The sequence below is a fragment of the Phyllobates terribilis genome, unplaced genomic scaffold (assembly GCF_046119375.1).
Source record: "Phyllobates terribilis strain yellow unplaced genomic scaffold, ASM4611937v1 Scaffold_12__6_contigs__length_324123572, whole genome shotgun sequence".
In the NCBI taxonomy this organism is placed as follows: domain Eukaryota; kingdom Metazoa; phylum Chordata; class Amphibia; order Anura; family Dendrobatidae; genus Phyllobates; species Phyllobates terribilis.
Window position 1 is genome coordinate 54,664,308 of NW_027362772.1, and position 19,013 is coordinate 54,683,320.

Sequence of the window (19,013 nt, forward strand, 5' to 3'; positions counted from 1 at the left end):
CTGCACCTGACACTACACTCACATTGTAATGCAGGCTCCACACACACACACACAATGCAACGCAGGTTCTACACACACAATGCAACGCAGGCTCTACATATACACACAGCACGCAACACAGGCTCTAGACATAATGCAACACAGGCTCTAAGCACACACTACCCAACACACAAGATGCAACACAGACTCTGCACCTGACACTACACTCACATTGTAATGCAGGCTCCACACACACACACACACACACACAATGCAACGCAGGCTCTACATATACACACAGCACGCAACACAGGCTCTACACATAATGCAACACAGGCTCTAAGCACACACTACCCAACACACAAGATGCAACACAGACTCTGCACCTGACACTACACTCACATTGCAATGTAGGCTCCACACACACACACACACAATGCAATGCAGGTTCTACACACACAATGCAATGCAGCACACGCTCTACACATAAGACGCAACACAGACTCTACACCCGACTCTACACACAGATTGCAACACAGGCTCTACACACAGATTGCAACACAGGCTGTACAAATATACACATAACGCAACACAGGCTCTACACACACAGTACCCAACACACAAGATGTAACACAGACTCTGCACCCGACACTACACTCACATTGCAACGCAGGCTCAACACACATACAGCCATCAAAGCTGTAGAAATGGAACAGATAATGTATTCACCAACAGTGTTGCTTGATAATAGTCCTGTTTATTTGGGATTACACATGCAGAGTGGTGGTGCAGGTTCTGGGGTGCAGGGGTGAGAGGACAACGGCCGTTTCGTGCTAGTCCTGCGCTTCAAAGGGTCCACTATGGTCTACACACACACACACAATGCAACGCAGGCTCTACATACACAAACAATGCAACGCAGGCTCTACATACACAAACAATGCAACACAGGCTCTACACAATGCAACGTAGGCTCTACACACTCAATGCAATGCAGGCTTTACACACTCAATGCAACGCAACACACGCTCTACACACAGATTGCAACACAGCAGGCTCTACACACACATGCACAATGCAACACAGGCTCCACACACACAGTGCAACACAGGCTCTACACACACAAGTACAACGCAACAGGCTCTACATACACACTCACACAAACAGAACAGGCTCTACACACACAGATGACACAATGCAAGCTCTACACACATACACGCACAACGCAATGCAACACAGGCTCTACATATACACACACAACGCAACAAAGGTTCTATGCACACAATACAACACAGGCTCTACATATACAGTACAGACCAAAAGTTTGGACACACCTTCTCATTTAAAGATTTTTCTGTATTTTCATGACTATGAAAATTGGACATTCACACTGAAGGCATCAAAACTATGAATTAACACATGTGGAATTATATACTTAACAAAAAAGTGTGAAACAACTGAAAATATGTCTTATATTCTAGGTTCTTTAAAGTAGCCACCTTTAGCTTTGATGACTGCTTTGCACACTCTTGGCATTCTCTTGATGAGCTTCAAGAGGTAGTCACCGGAAATGGTTTTCACTTCACAGGTGTGCCCTGTCAGGTTTAATAAGTGGGATTTCTTGCCTTATAAATGGGGTTGGGACCATCAGTTGTGACCATCAGGTGGATACACAGCTGATAGTCCTACTGAATAGACTGTTAGAATTTGTATTATGGCAAGAAAAAAGCAGCTAAGTAAAGAAAAACGAGTGGCCATCATTACTTTAAGAAATGAAGGTCAGTCAGTCCGAAAAATTGGGAAAACTTTGAAAGTGTCCCCAAGTGCAGTTGCAAAAACCATCAAGCGCTACAAAGAAACTGGCTCACATGAGGAAAGGAAGACCAAGAGTCACCTCTGCTTCTGAGGATAAGTTTATCCGAGTCACCAGCCTGAGAAATCGCAGGTTAACAGCAGCTCAGATTAGAGACCAGGTCAATGCCACACAGAGTTCTAGCAGCAGACACATCTCTACAACAACTGTTAAGAGGAGACTTTGTGCAGCAGGCCTTCATGGTAAAATAGCTGCTAGGAAACCACTGCTAAGGACAGGCAACAAGCAGAAGAGACAAGTTTAGGCTAAAGAACACAAGGAATGGACATTAGACCAGTGGAAATCTGTGCTTTGGTCTTATGAGTCCAAATTTGAGATGTTTGGTTCCAACCACCGTGTCTTTGTGAGACGAGAAAAGGTAAACGGATGGACTCTACATGCCTGGTTCCCACCGTGAAGCATGGAGGAGAAGGTGTGATGGTGTGGGGGTGCTTTGCTGGTGACACTGTTGGGGATTTATTCAAAATTGAAGGCATACTGAACCAGCATGGCTACCACAGCATCTTGCAGCGGCATGCTATTCCATCCGGTTTGCGTTTAATTGGACCATCATTTATTTTTCAACAGAACAATGACCCCAAACACACCTCCAGGCTGTGTAAGGGCTATTTGACCAAGGTGGAGAGTGATGGGGTGCTACGCCAGATGACCTGGCCTCCACAGTCACCAGACCTGAACCTAATCGAGATGGTTTGGGGAGAGCTAGACCGCAGAGTGAAGGCAAAAGGGCCAACAAGTGCTAAGCATCTCTGGGAACTCCTTCAAGATTGTTGGAAGACCATTTCCGTTGACTACCTCTTGAAGCTCATCAAGAGAATGCCAAGAGTGTGCAAAGCAGTCATCAAAGCAAAAGGTGGCTACTTTGAAGAACCTAGAATATGACATATTTTCAGTTGTTTCACACTTTTTTCTTAAGTATATAATTCCACATGTGTTAATTCATAGTTTTGATGCCTTCAGTGTGAATGTACAATTTTCATAGTCAAGAAAATACAGAAAAATCTTTAAATGAGAAGGTGTGTCCAAATTTTTGGTCTGTACTGTACTCACACACACAACGCAACACAGGCACTACACATGACGCAACAAAGGCTCTACACACGACACAATGCAAGCTCTACACACACAAACGACGCAACACAGACTCTACACATATACATATAATGCAACACAGGCTCTACACACACACGATGCAACACAGGCTCTACATACACACACAACGCAACACAGGCTCTACATACACACACAACGCAACACAGGCTCTACATACACACACACAACGCCACACAGGCTCTACATACACACACAGGCTCTACATACACATAAAATGCAACACAGGCTCTACACACATGATGCAATACAAGCTCTACACACACAAGGCAACAGGCTCCACACACACACAACGCAACACTGGTTCTACATACACACAACGCAACACAGGCTCTACACACACATGACACAATGCAAGCTCTACACACACACACGCACACGCAAAACGCAACACAAGCTCTGCATATACACACACAACGCAACAGAGGCTCTACACACACACACAATGAAACACAGGCACTACACATGACGCAACAAAGGCTCTACACACAACACAATGCAAGCTCTACACACACAAACGACACAACACAGGCTCTACACATATGCACATAATGCAACACAGGCTCTACGCACACACAATGCAACACAGGCTTTACATACACACACAGGCTCTACATACAGTACAGACCAAAAGTTTGGACACACCTTCTCATTTAAAGATTTTTCTGTATTTTCATGACTATGAAAATTGTACATTCACACTGAAGGCATCAAAACTATGAATTAACACATGTGGAATTATATACTTAACAAAAAAGTGTGAAACAACTGAAAATATGTCTTATATTCTAGGTTCTTCAAAGTAGCCAACTTTTGCTTTGATGACTGCTTTGCACACTCTTGGCATTCTCGTGATGAGCTTCAAGAGGTAGTCACCGGAAATGGTTTTCACTTCACAGGTGTGCCCTGTCAGGTTTAATAAGTGGGATTTTTTGCCTTATAAATGGGGTTCGGACCATCAGTTGTGTTGTGCAGAAGTCAGGTGGATACACCGCTGATAGTCCTACTGAATAGACTGTTAGAATTTGTATTATGGCAAGAAAAAAGCAGCTAAGTAAAGAAAAACAAGTGGCCATCATTACTTTAAGAAATGAAGGTCAGTCAGTGCGAAAAATTGGGAAAACTTTGAAAGTGTCCCCAAGTGCAGTTGCAAAAACCATCAAGCGCTACAAAGAAACTGGCTCACATGAGGACCGCCCCAGGAAAGGAAGACCAAGAGTCACCTCTGCTTCTGAGGATAAGTGTATCCGAGTCACCAGCCTCAGAAATCGCAGATTAACAGCAGCTCAGATTAGAGACCAGGTCAATGCCACACAGAGTTCTAGCAGCAGACACATCTCTACAACAACTGTTAAGAGGAGACTTTGTGCAGCAGGCCTTCATGGTAAAATAGCTGCTAGGAAACCACTGCTAAGGACAGGCAACAAGCAGAAGAGACTTGTTTGGGCTAAAGAACACAAGGAATGGACATTAGACCAGTGGAAATCTGTGCTTTGGTCTGATGAGTCCAAATTTGAGATCTTTGGTTCCAACCACCGTGTCTTTGTGCGACGCAGAAAAGGTGAACGGATGGACTCTACATGCCTGGTTCTCACCGTGAAGCCTGGAGGAGGTGTGATGGTGTGGGGGTGCTTTGCTGGTGACACTGTTGGGGATTTATTCAAAATTGAAGGCATACTGAACCAGCATGGCTACCACAGCATCTTGCAGCGGCATGCTATTCCATCCGGTTTGCGTTTTGTTTGACCATCATTTATTTTTCAACAGGACAATGAACCCAAACACACCTCCAGGCTATGTAAGGGCTATTTGACCAAGGAGAAGAGTGATGGGGTGCTACGCCAGATGACCTGGCCTCCACAGTCACCAGACCTGAACCCAATCGAGATGGTTTGGGGTGAGCTGGACCGCAGAGTGAAGGCAAAAGGGCCAACAAGTGCTAAGCATCTCTGGGAACTCTTTCAAGATTGTTGGAAGACCATTTCAGGTGACTACCTCTTGAAGCTCATCAAGAGAATGTCAAGAGTGTGCAAAGCAGTCATCAAAGCAAAAGGTGGCTACTTTGAAGAACCTAGAAAATAAGACATATTTTCAGTTGTTTCACACTTTTTTGTTAAGTATATAATTCCACATGTGTTAATTCATAGTTTTGATGCCTTCAGTGTGAATGTACAATTTTCATAGTCAAGAAAATACTGAAAAATCTTTAAATGAGAAGGTGTGTCCAAACTTTTGGTCTGTACTGTACACACACACACAATGCAACACAGGCTCTACACACATGGCGCAATACAAGCTCTACACACACAAGGCAACAGGCTCCACACAGACACACACACAATGCAACACAGGCTCTACACACATGACACTGCAAGCTCTACACACACACAAATGACGCAACACAGGCTCTACACATATATACATAATGCAACACAGGCTCTACACACACACACACGATGCAACACAGGCTCTACACACAAACACCAAACGCAACACAGACTATATACACACAATGCAACACACACTCTAAATACATGATGCAACACAGACCCTAGATAAGACGCAACACACGCTCTACACATGATGCAACATGCTCTACACATACATACAAAGCAACACCTAAGTCAACATACGCGCTACATAGACCAAATGCTGTACATATAGCCATGTTCAAGCACAGACTACAAGTTAATATACAGAATCCCAAGCTCAAGCATCCCGCCATGAGTAATCACACGGCTGCTGTCAGACACACAAACTAATGCAAATATTGACCATAAACAATATATAAGTCATCACATATCACATTATGGTTCTGCTCTTACATTATATGGAGAATACAACATCCAAGCTACACACCGTACACAATCCTACTGCACCACGTTACTCCAACCGACCAGGAGGCTCAATGGTTTAGGCTTAGATGCACGTTGACTGTTCTGCTGAGCCGCAGTATCTGAGCCTAAAGCAGACATTACAGTATCACACATTATAGGCTTAGATACATCAGCTTAGATAACCGATAAGCTTAGATACAGCAGCTCCTTATCCCTGGAGATGACTTTCGGCAGAGTTTCATGAATCACACATGATACATTGGTTCAGCGCTGCGGTGTTACATCTATAAAGGCGAGTGACACATGATAACAGAACTGAGAACAGTCCCATAAATAATACATCCAGCACTTACCCTACATAGACCCAGTCTCCTGGGGAGTCATACTAAACTAGAGCGCTTACCAGTGCTACCCTCGTTACTCCGGCATAGCAGAGCTGAGAGTGCGCCAGGTATTACCTAGTGGTGCAGCTACTCCAGGGTCTCACCTTTTAGTTCCCTGCGGTCCCGGTACCACCTCAGCGTAGCTTCAGGCTTCGTCCTGGGCGCGGAGCAGATCAGTTCCACTTGTCCTCCTTCCACCGCCTGCTCCTTCACTTCCACCACGGGATTTTCTGGAGGAACTGCAAGAAGAAGACCCCCATTAATGAACGAGATCGAAAAGCTACCTGGACAATGGTTCTGCTGTTTACCCGATGGACGGGGCCCACTATGTATATAACGTTATGATTTTTTTGCCAGTGTTAATTACTAATTAATGGCAGTGTGTTATCGTGTCTGTGCAGCTTCCAGAAGAATTTTGAATGCAGCTCTTGATGTGATTGGAGTGAGTTTCGAAGTCGGAGCTCTACTTTATTGGCACATATTTACCCAGCACAGTGAGCGTGGCGATCTGGTGATGCGTATCATCCGTATATAGCTGGCAGAAGTATCCTCCTTCATCCTCCAGCTTTGCATTGGACAAATGGATCTTGACCAGTTTGGGTGTGAACTCCACCAGCTGGAACCGCTCGTCCTTTAAAGCTGGAAACAGAGAAACATTGAAACTACAGAATACCCGGGGGAAAAATCGAATATTAATATCAGATTCCGCTTCAGAGGTACAGAGTCGGAGGTGAGGGTTAGTGGGGACCCTTAGACAGCACAAGAGATAGAGGGGACAGAGGCTACGTGTAGACCAGACCTGAAATTGTTAGTGAAGGAATACTGGGCATGGGCTGTAGAAGAAAGACGCCACATGTAGCCACTACGAGTGGAAACAGAAGATGTAATGGTCAAATCTTGAAGTTCCATCAAGTTACACCTTAAAATTAATTTATATTTGTAAAGAGGGCTGACTCCTTATTCATCTATACTGAAAGTTCTGGGTTCAAACAATGTGTGGCCCTAGGGGGGAAGAGTCTGGAAAGTCCACCGTTACACACAACACGTTTCATTGGGGTTTAGAGTTGCAATGAAACACCTTGGCCCGTGCGACCATGGCTTTATTCACTTTCTATAGAAGTGATGGTCGCACATGCCCAGTCACGCTGGGGACTTTTGATTTCAAAGTCAGGGTGAACTCAATAGCCGGACCCACAGCGATAAGGGGTAATGTATATAACATGTATATTAAAGGTTAACACTGTTGAGAAGGAACAAATGTTGCATTTAGGACAGCCCCTTTAAGCCATGCCGTACAATACTGTCATTTTTCTGGCTGCCATTACAGCATTTTTATAGCTTTTCCCAAATATATGATCTTCTCCACTCATCTGACCATAGCAATGTTCATCCTGGCATCCTAATTCATGAATAGAAACTCAGAAAAACAGTGATGACTTTAGGCTGAATTTGAAATATGGACCGCGGTACCGGCTGGCCTTTTGACCGGCCTCGTAGAATGAGTATGAACCACGATACACAAACATCTAAATTCTGCCTTAAAGACAAGGGACAGTGTTCAAAAATATTTTAAATATTGTTTTTTTCTTGCCATTTCAGACCATATAATACTGCCATAGAGTACAAAGATAATACTACTACGGTACACTATTTAAAATCCAGGCCAGCCCTCCTCTCCTAACTACATCCTTGTTTATTAGGGGCCATGAGAACACCTCAAACCACCCAGTATTATTTAAACAGTGTACAGTAGTATTATATTGGCACTATATGGTGGTATTATAATATTTAAAATATTGTTGTTTTTACTTGCTATTTCAGACCATATAATACCACTATAGCGTGCATAGAGAACACTACTACGGTACACTGTTTAAATCCAGGCCAGCACATCTCTACTAACTACACCCTTGTTTACTAGAGGCCATGAGAACACCTTAAACAACCCAGTATTATTTAAACAGTGTTCAGTAGTATTATATTAGCACTATATGGCGGTATTATATAGTGAGTAAAATTATATTAAAATGGAAAAATTTAGGGTATTATGGACGTGTTTTTGTCCAATGTTGCTTCCTCCGGCTGCATACATATCTAGGAAGCATTTTTTTTTCTCCAAATTCGAACCCTTCCCTCCTCCTCCTCTTTTCTTTCCGCTGAAGTTACATCTATTGAATGCAAACTGCAGATGTCGGGATAAAATTAGAAGTGGATTAGAATTAGCCTGAATCCCAGAAGAGGAGGGGGTATCATTATGGTAAACGGCAACATTTAACCTCCCCTCGTCTACCACCGTCTCCTCCTTTACCCAGACATCGGGAGACTTTCATTCCAGCCGACTGTAATGGAGCGGTGACACAGGAATTAATAGGTCCCTGAATCATCTACTTCGGAATATAAAAAAGGAAATACCAAGCGCCAGCCAAGAATATGGAATCAGGGAAGTGTTATCGTTGCAGACTCAATGCTGAGACTAGTAGTTCCACTTTACCCATCCATTTCTCATTTAAAGGGCAATTCCGTTTACGACTGATATTCGCATCAATGGTGTGGAAAATGTTTCTAAGTTGAATAGTAATAATATTTTATGAAAAAAATTACTAATACTCCAGTTTTGCCGGATTTTTATCGCTTCCTCCTGTGCTCATTGTCACCCTCCACTGGGCAATGGCGAGTGAGGAAAGGGAAGAGACACGTGAATATGGCCCAGAATTTGCAGATTTTCGAAAGCCAAACGCCGGGTGGAATAGTTGTAGAGGCGACGGTTCGATGCTCGACAGGTATCATGCATGCGCCCTATCGGTTAGTACATGTGCATGAAATCTGCTGGGATTGGATGGTCCACGTGGGGTACAGATATGTTTCTTTATGTCCTATGCAACAGGGATTTTGCATAAACCCTTTCAAAAGGGGTCATCCAGTGCCGCTCACTTGCCCATTGGAAGGGAAGCAACGCCTATGTCGTGCGCTTACACACCTGCTGGGATAGGGCATGTGCACGATACCTATTAATTCAACACTCCGCCAGGCCGGTACATGGGGATGCAACGTCAGTGGACCAGTCGCCCCCCCCTATGCTGGAACACCCCTTTAAGGGGTCATCCAGTGCTGCTCACTTGCCCATTGGGATGGAAGCAACGCGTATGTCGCGCACCCCATACTTGCTGGGATAGGACATGTGCACAAGACCTGTCGATTCAGCACTCCTTCAAACAGGTACGTGGGGACACAACGTCATTGGCACTACTCGCCCCCTATGCTGGAACACCCCTTTAATACTTATCACAGGGATTTCTACTTTTATCCAGGTCAGTCTTCTGAAAGCTAAATGGAGACGCAAATCTCTTTCCAGGCTGTTAAAATTGTCCCCTAATGTTTCTATATACTTCATTTTTTTAATTTATTTTGGGCTTAAAATCATTTTTGCATTTGGATTCCATTAAAAATTTTGCACCGTTTTTGGATTTTATAGGCTCTTTGTCTACCTGCACATAGCTGCCTGCAGAATGAGTTATCAGAAAATAAATCAGTGAGTTCGTTCTGTGTTTCTAACATTTAGGTTGTCTTTTTCTCAACTCCTCCTTGGTGATTTATAACCGCAGACCACAGCAAAGTTGAGCTGAACTCTGATGTGGTCGTAAATCAGCACAGAGGAGCTCAAAAAGAAAAACAAAACAGAGAAAAGAGTTCCAAAGTTAAGCAATGTACAGGGACACAGATGGTGCAGTATTTTTTAATGAAACCCAATTGCAAAAATTATTTTAGCCCAAAATACTTGAATTTAAGAAAGAAATGCCCCCCCGAAGGTGTCTATATCCTCAAAGTTTTCAGATGGTAGACAGGATACAAATGCAACAAACTCCCGAGTGTGAGAAGTATAAGGTCTGTGCTGGTTTCAGCTCCGAGATATCAACCCAGATGTTCCAAAGAGTGGACAAACCCTTTAAGGGTGGCTTTTTAGTAGACCGGTATTATGATATTCGAAGAAAACCAAGCGCAATGGAACAAAACAAGGAATGGGTTATTTTGATACCCGGGACCAGCGAAGCCGTACCGCCGCTTTTGATTCATACCCACCACGCGTGCCGTTGAAGAAGAGGGTCTGACGGGAAGGATTCTGGATGACCACGATGGATCCATCGTACTGGTGAAGTCGGCAGCTGATCTCCGCTGTCCCACCTTCTACGACCGTCACGTTTTCTGCCTGGACCTCCTGAGAGAAAGCTGCAAGACAAAAAAAACCGAACAGGTCAGAAAAAATGAAAGGATACAAAAAATACCTAAAATTTTTTATTAGAACAGTCCAAGACTCCCGGATTTCAAGAAGCGATATTATTTCACAAACCCTGCACAAAGAAATGACGTTGACAGGAGACAAGATACGGCGGGCGCGAAAAGGGGTCGGGATGAGCATGACATTCGAAGACAGCAGAGAGAAAATGATCCCGGGAGGCTTGAGACGCCGCTGTTTAAGAACGGGATGCGGCTCCCTAAATAACGAAGCATCAATGCTCCGAGTTTCTTTGACATTTGTGAGGTTCTTCTGCTCGTCAGACGGAAGGAGCTTGTTAACCAAGGTCTTTACACTGACACAGATCATTAGCCGGGAGATTTAGGCTGAAGTTTTACTCGACCCTAAACAACAAAAAAATAAAATTGTGACAAGCGAGAGCCGGCGAGCATTATATGGCCTATTAGAAAGACCAAGTTCCAACCAAGAAAGCCCACCGTGCTGCAAGCGTACGCTTGGTATCAATGCCCGGTGACCGGACCACAAAGGGGGTTAATAATGCAGCAAGCGGATCACCTTCCACATAATTAGAGAAAATTAGAACCCTCCCGGTGGCCACAAAGCATCTTAATCAGCCGGCGCACACGGATACAAACAGACGAGGATTTGTGCAGTCTGCAGGGTAACATTCACGCCGTTCGGACCATTCATCAAACCTGACTTCTTTCGAGGTGGCTATGGCGGGTAATAAAAGAAACGCTCATTAAAAGTGTCTCATTCCAAACATATTTACGGCCGGCGCTGCGTTAAGCCATATGTCTCAGTGCTCGGAGAGATGCACCAATTTTGGAGGAATTAGGAATGCCGAATTTACGCACCCATGCCACTCTGGTCTTCATGAGTGGTCATGGCCAAAATATGTTGACCCCTCACCTGCTCAACCCAGCCCATCCTTTCCAGATTCAGAATTCGGCTATCCGGCCATGGTTCCTGATTGGGGGCTCATTAAGCCGTTCGTTTGGCGCGCCGATCATGTAGTTTGCACAGGCATGCTACTGCAGGAATGTTTCCGTTTGCGACCTCTGTAGCCGGCACAGTTTGCTACCTCTGTAGTTGACACCAGCAAAATAGTTCTCTTCCCTCCCAAAAGAGAGAGAATTTGCTGATTTTTTTTTTCTCCGAGGGTGTATTGCCAGTGAGACTCCTTCGTCACTAGGTCTCCTTAAAGGGTTATTCTTCAGTTCTTTAATTGGAAAAAAATTGCAAAGTGCAACATGGTCATTTATTTCTCATTAAAAAATCATCTCCGTTCCCAAGAATTGTTCAAATTTTATAGTTTACTGCTCACTGCCTAGGGTTACCGGCCATCTCTGAAGTTTATCAAGAGTAACCGGTCTCCTGGGAAAGGAGCACAGTGGTTGCCAGATCTTTGCTATAGAGCTTGTAAGTGCTGTTCTTAAGCTGGCTGGCTCGTTGCCCCCCATACCTCACCCATGCTGCAAAGCAGCCCCTACTTGTAGCAGTAGAGATTGCATAGTTTGGGCTAGTGGCGTGACCATTTAGGGGGCTCTGGGGCCATCATACTGTGTATAGAGGAGTTGTGGGGCCATCATACCATATATACAGAGCTATGGGGCAATCATACTGTATGTAGGGGAGCTGTGAGGGAATTATACTGTATATAGGGGAGCTGTGGGGCCATTATACTGTATGTAGGGGAGCTATGAGGGCATTATAATGTATGTAGGAGAGCTGTGAGGCCATTATACTGTATGTAGAGAGCTGTGATGCCATTATACTGTTAATAGGGGAGCTGTGGGGGCATTATACTGTACAAATGGAGCATTATACAGTATGTAAGGGAGATGTGGGGGCGTTATATTGTATATAGGGGAGCTGTGGGGGCTTTATACTGTATATAGTGAGTATTATACTGTATATAGTGGAGCTGTGGAAGTCATCATACTGTATGAAGGGAGCTGTGGGGGCATTATACTGTATACAAGTTGCACTATACTGTACATAGGGAGCATTATACTGTATGTAAGGGAACTGTGGGGGCATTATAGTATATATAGGGGAGTTGTGGAGGCAATCATTCTGAATATAGGGACAATTATACTGTATATAGAGGAGCTGTGGGGCCATTATATTGTATATAGGATAGCTATGGGGCATTGTACTGTATGTAGGGGAGCTGTGTGGGAATTATACTGCATATATAGACCACTATAATGTATATAGGAGAGCTGTGGGGGCATTATACTTTATATAGGATAGCTATGGGGCATTTAACTGTATATAAGGGAGCTGTGTGGGCATTATACTGTATATAGGGAGTATTATACTGTATATAGTGGAGCTGTGGAGGCCATCATACTGTATGAAGGGAGCTGTGTGGGAATTATACTGTATATATAGACCACTATACTGTATATGAGAGCTGCGGGGGCATTATACTGTATATAGGATAGCTACAGTGGTGGCCAAAAGTATTGGCACCCCTGCAATTCTGTCAGATAATACTCAGTTTCTTCCTGAAAATGATTGCAATCACAAATTCTTTGGTCTTATTCTCTTCATTTAATTTGCTTGCAAGGAAAAAACACAAAAGAGAATGAAGCAAAAATCAAATCATTGATCATTTCACACAAAACTCCAAAAATGGGCCAGACAAAAGTATTGGCACCCTCAGCCTAATACTTGGTTGCACAACCTTTAGCCAAAATAACTGCGAACAACTGCTTCCAGTAACCATCAATGAGTTTCTTACAATGCTCTGCTGGAATTGTAGACCATTCTTCTTTGGCAAACTGCTCCAGGTCCCTGATATTTGAAGGGTGCCTTCTCCAAAATGCCATTTTGAGATCTCTCCACAGGTGTTCTATGGGATTCAGGTCTGGACTCATTGCTGGCCACCTTAGAAGTCTCCAGTGCTTTCTCTCAAACCATTTTATAGTGCTTTTGGAAGTGTGTTTTGGGTCATTGTCCTGCTGGAAGACCCATGACCTCTGAGGGAGACCCAGCTTTCTCACACTGGGCCCTACATTATGCTGCAAAATTTGTTGGTAGTCTTCAGACTTCATAATGCCATGCACACAGTCAAGCAGTCCAGTGCCAGAGGCAGCAAAGCAACCCCAAAACATCAGGGAACCTCCGCCATGTTTGACTGTAGGGACCGTGTTCTTTTCTTTGAATGCCTTTTTTTTTTCCCTGTACACTCTATGTTGATGCTTTTTCCCAAAAAGCTCTACTTTTGTCTCATCTGACCAGAGACCATTCTTCCAAAACGTTTTAGGCTTTCTCAGGTAAGGTTTGGCAAACTCCAGCCTGGCTTTTTTTATGTCTCGGGGTAAGAAGTGGGGTCTTCCTGGGTATCCTACCATACAGTCCCTTTTCATTCAGACGCCGACGGATAGTACGGGTTGACACTGTTGTACCTTCGGACTGCAGGGCAGCTTGAACTTGTTTGGATGTTAGTCGAGGTTCTTTATCCACCATCCGCACAATCTTGCGTTGAAATCTCTCATCAATTTTTCTTTTCCGTCCACATCTAGGGAGGTTAGCCACAGTGCCATGGGCTTTAAACTTCTTGATGACACTGCGCACGGAAGACACAGGAACATTCAGGTCTTTGGAGATGGACTTGTAGCCTTGAGATTGCTCATGCTTCCTCACAATTTGGTTTCTCAAGTCCTCAGACAGTTCTTTGGTCTTCTTTCTTTTCTCCATGCTCAATGTGGTACACACAAGGACACAGGACAGAGGTTGAGTCAACTTTAATCCATGTTAACTGGCTGCAAGTGTGATTTAGTTATTGCCAACACCTGTTAGGTGCCACAGGTAAGTTACAGGTGCTGATTTTTCAAAGGGTGCCAATACTTTTGTCCACCCCCTTTTTAGGTTTGGTGTGGAATTATATCCAATTTGGCTTTAGGACAATTCTTTTTGTGTTTTTTCATTGAAGACAAATTAAATGAAGATAATAATACCAAATAATTTGTGATTGCAATCATTTTCAGGAAGAAACTGAGTATTATCTGACAGAATTGCAGGGGTGCCAATACTTTTGGCCTCCACTGTATGGGGCATTGCACTGTATATACGGGAACTGTGTGGGTATTATATTGTATATAGGGACCATTATACTGTATATAGGGGAGCTGTTGAGGTCATCGTACTTCACAGAGTGTTAGTAGCCATCATAGTGTATATAGGGGAGCTATGGGCCATCATGCTGTATGTAGGCAATATGTGAGGCCATTATACCATATATAGGGGGTTATGGGCCTTCATACTGTGTATAGAGAAGCTATTTGGTCATGGTACTGTATATAGAGGGCTGTGGGGTAGTAGTTCACTAGGCATGGCAATGCAACACCATGTACTCATAAGGCACCGTGATGATGTAGCTACACAAAGCGAACTTTGGCCATGCATCCCCTGTTGTGCTGTGTAGCCCCAACCTAAATTTAACAATGCGGCCCCCACAACCTAACAGGATTTTTTTAAGTGACCCCCGACCTTAATTTGAGACCCCTGCTATAAATGGACGGGCCCTTTAAGTAACATATTAGAGGAATATACGTTACAGTTAAAGGCTTTAACTACGATTATTAGAAGAACAGAGTGAAAGTAATGAAGGCGAGGCTCTGACAACCAGTCCATTATTATCCTCTAGGAATAATGGGTTGTCACCACTGGAAATAGAAGCGCTATTACTGTAATATAGGGGATGCGACGCGCGCGATTAGGATTTAACCACCATTGTGATGCGGGAAAATGACATAATGGGAGGATTATGGATTAGGGGAGGAATTATAGCTCAAAAATAACACAGTAGTGAGTCCCCCGGGTGCGGACAACGCCGGAAATACAGCCCCCGCAGGTCCGGGGCAGGTAGTAATGACAATACCCGGTGTATGGAGGCGATGAGGATTCGTGACAAGCTTCCGCATTTCTAAAAAGTGAGACTGTTCAAAAAAGAGTAAACGTAGCTCCTGACAGGAGACGCCGCTTTTCACGAGTTACACAGGTGACACTTTTTTTTTCTTTTAATAACTGCATATTGTCAGTGCAGGAACGACGCGGAGCGAAGTGTCAAGATCGGCTTTACGCTAATTAAACTGCAACTGGGTGGAGGGTATTTTGTTCAATAACAACTGGGGTCATGGACCATTGAGGTAACGTCACCTTCTCCATATAATTGTAGGAACAGCACAGCAAGGTTTGAAGGATTAAAGAAGTTGTCCACCTTTGGGGACAATTTTTGTTACTTAAATGTATGTGTTTTGGGCTAAAAATCATTTTTGCAATTGGGTTTCGTTAAAAATGTTGTACCGTTTGCCTTCGGTAGCCTTTGGATTGTACTGTCTATTGCTGTCTGTGGAATGAGCCAACTGAAGATCTGTCAGTGAGCTCGTTCTGACTGTTTGAGAGTGAGTTTGTAACTCGTGTTGGTCTTTTTCTGAGCTCCTATAACCTGATTTATGATCACAGATCACGTCAAAATGCAATGTGCAGAGAAAAGAGAAACAAAGAGCCTGCAAAAGCCAAAAAAAAAAAAAAAATTGTAAAAAGGAATTTAGCCCCAAATACATGCTTTTAAGTAAAAAATATATAATAACAATAAATATAATATACAATATAACATATAGTAATATAAAATATAATATAAATGATAATAAAAATAATATACAATGTAATATGAAATATAATAAAAAAAAATAATATAAGTATAAAATAATTATAAATATATAAAATCTAATAAAAAATAATACTAATAAATATAATATAAATTATAATAAAAAAGATTAATACTATAAAATATAATAAAAATAATCTATATATCATAAATAAAATCTATAATATAAAATATAATAAAAAATAATAATATTAATAATATAAAATATAATATAAAATAAATAATAATATCCAAAAGTGGACAACTCCTTTAAAGAATATGTGCAATCATGGCGACCATGACGGACCCTACAGGTTTTAGGTATACAGTTCCTATACAGATCTATGGTTACAGAAGGCAAAAAAAGGGTTTATTCTCTTCCATCTGTCACTCTAACAACCGACAACCAAGCTGGGTGATGATCTCCATAGCAACTATAATGGCCGCCATATGGGGCAACCCCCAGTTTTCCTTTGAACAGACAAAACTAATAACTGGCACAGTTTAACAACTTCATTTTTTTTTGGGCCAAAATCTTAGGTCGGAGACTGTGATGCCAGAAAAGCGAGTGTGATTCTTTCAGGGTTGTTCTAAGATACGTCAAACCGGTTGCTATGGGCATAGATCATCCCTTCCTTAGCAACAGATTCCTGCAAAGTAGCGAGGTCATGGTTTACTATGGGCAGCCATTTTGAATTTCAAAATGAAAGTAGGTTGTTATGGACAATTCCGTTCCACTCCTTAGCAACAATCACACTGCTACTTCCATTTTTGAGTGGAAAATTGGCATCTGGCTGCCAAGGGTGTAATTATAGTGGGGGCACCAGAGACCCTGAAGTCCAAGGGGGCACATATTAGCATATGAGGAGAAAAATACCATTAAAAACTCGTTAATAGTTGGAAATTTTGCATTGGGGCCCATTGACTCCAGTTACGTTACGCCATTGCTGATTGCTATGGGGAACGTCTCCACTCTTCCTTAGCACCATTTCAAACAAATCTGTCAGCTAAGGTTGACTCTTGACTTGCAAAATAATTTCGAGGAATGTTCTAGAATCACAGCTGCACGTCGGGTGGTTAGATTTCGTCTCCTGAGCAGGCTTGACGTACCTGGTAGAGCGGCACCATATCAGTATATACTCTCGGGAATCTGCTGCATTGTGGGTCATCCCCCTCGAGACCTCGACCAACTAGGTCATTCCTGTGCATCACATCACTGTTCCTACAGAATCATATCCAGTCCTTTCCTTCCTATAGTTGTATCTTTTTCATCCCTAAGGGGATGCAAAAGTCTCCACGCCCTGCTACGGACTTCAAGCGTGACTTCTTAGGTCAATGGTAAATAATACAACCATATTGCCACAAAGGAGGTCACACCCTATGGACAATAATGGATGGAGTTCATTATATAAGGTTCCCACACGAATGGGTCATAGTAACGCACCTAACCCATTCAGTACTGGTTGGGATGTTCCAAACCTGGGCGCCATTTTTTTGTTCGAATGTAGACCCACATTGCTTATGACTAGCAATAGACTTCAGGTCCAGAATGGACCCTAACCCTTGGGGGCCACAGGGCTGTGGCGGACCAGTGGCCATGAACGCAGAGTGAACAGTTGTGAGACGGTCATCTCCAGTATTCAGTGAGTGGTACGTAATGGCGAGGAAGTGGAGTCGGAGGCTATTCTGTGGTCTGATAGAGAAGCCCTGATCACTTTGTGCCTTATTGACCACCAGCTAATCCTGCCAGGCTGTATCCCCCTTACACAGGGTAGAATACCATATATATTGGGTATGTATAGTGTCTATAGGGTGTATGTGTGTAGTATACACTCACGGTTACAGACAGTAAAGGGACCCGTGCAAGAATATATGGACCCTTTTTAGTCTAAAAGCTCATCATTATGCACACTTCCACATGTTTTTGAGGTGGATATGGATCCCCTTACCTCTCAGCCCCTGTGCAGCTGCACTGGTTGCACTTTTGGTATGTCCGCCCCTGGTATATACATACATTGTGTATGTATAGTGAGTATATGGCGTGTGTATGTATATTATGTATATATGGTATACATGTGTATGTATAGTGTACATAAGGTGTATGTATAGTGTACGTATCGCGTTTGTGTGTATAGTGTATGTATGGTGTATGTGAGTAGCATACATTATATATATGGTGAACGTGTGTATGAAGAGTGTATATATAGTGTGTATATATATATATATATATATATATATATATATATATATATATATATATATATATATATATATATATATATATATATATATATATATATATATATATATATGGTGTATATGTGTAGCATATATAGTGTATAGTATGTATATGGTGTATGTGTCTATGCAGAGAGTACGGTATATATGGTGTGTGTATAATATATACTGTTTGGTGTGTGTGTGTGTGTAGTATATCTGTGTATTTGTAGTGCATATATGGCATGTGTAGCATATATGTAGCACCCTGAGGATTCGGCTGCTACAGGGGTATTGCACCTCAAGCCAGAGGTGTGGTATTCCACTCCCGGGTAAGGATGGAGTGTGGAACTGAGCTCAGTTAGCTGCATGCACTACACACATCCCATTTCCGAGGAACAGACCGATGGTACTCCCACTAGAGAAATGTGCAGGTACGACAGTGTCTGTTCCTGGCTGGAGTGGGAGGGGGGTGGAACATCCCAGTAGTGTAGGGGCAGATAGGGGGAGCAGTCTGGGTAGTGCTAGGAGCTCATTGGGTGCTGGTCACCTGAGCTCACACATAGAGGGAGTATATAAGGTGGGCACCATCTTAGGACAGGGTCTTTTGCAGAGTGAGGTCAGTCTGTGAGACGTCAGTCTTTTGCAGAGTGAGGTCAGTCTGTCAGAGCAGAGGAGAAGAGCAGCTCCAAGGCCAAGA

At 43.1% G+C, this 19,013-nt stretch overlaps 1 protein-coding gene across 1 annotated transcript in view; it reads right to left on the reverse strand.

The window, feature by feature from the left end:
• The window catches only part of CADM4 (cell adhesion molecule 4), a 349,007-nt gene that overhangs the window by 78,822 nt on the left and 251,172 nt on the right, over positions 1 to 19,013 (reverse strand). The window contains exons 2-4 of the mRNA XM_073655825.1: positions 10,260 to 10,406; positions 6,669 to 6,821; positions 6,287 to 6,421 (exon numbers count right to left, since the gene is read on the reverse strand). Coding sequence (XP_073511926.1) covers positions 6,287 to 6,421; positions 6,669 to 6,821; positions 10,260 to 10,406 — 435 coding nt within the window. The remainder of the gene's footprint in view (positions 1 to 6,286; positions 6,422 to 6,668; positions 6,822 to 10,259; positions 10,407 to 19,013) is intronic.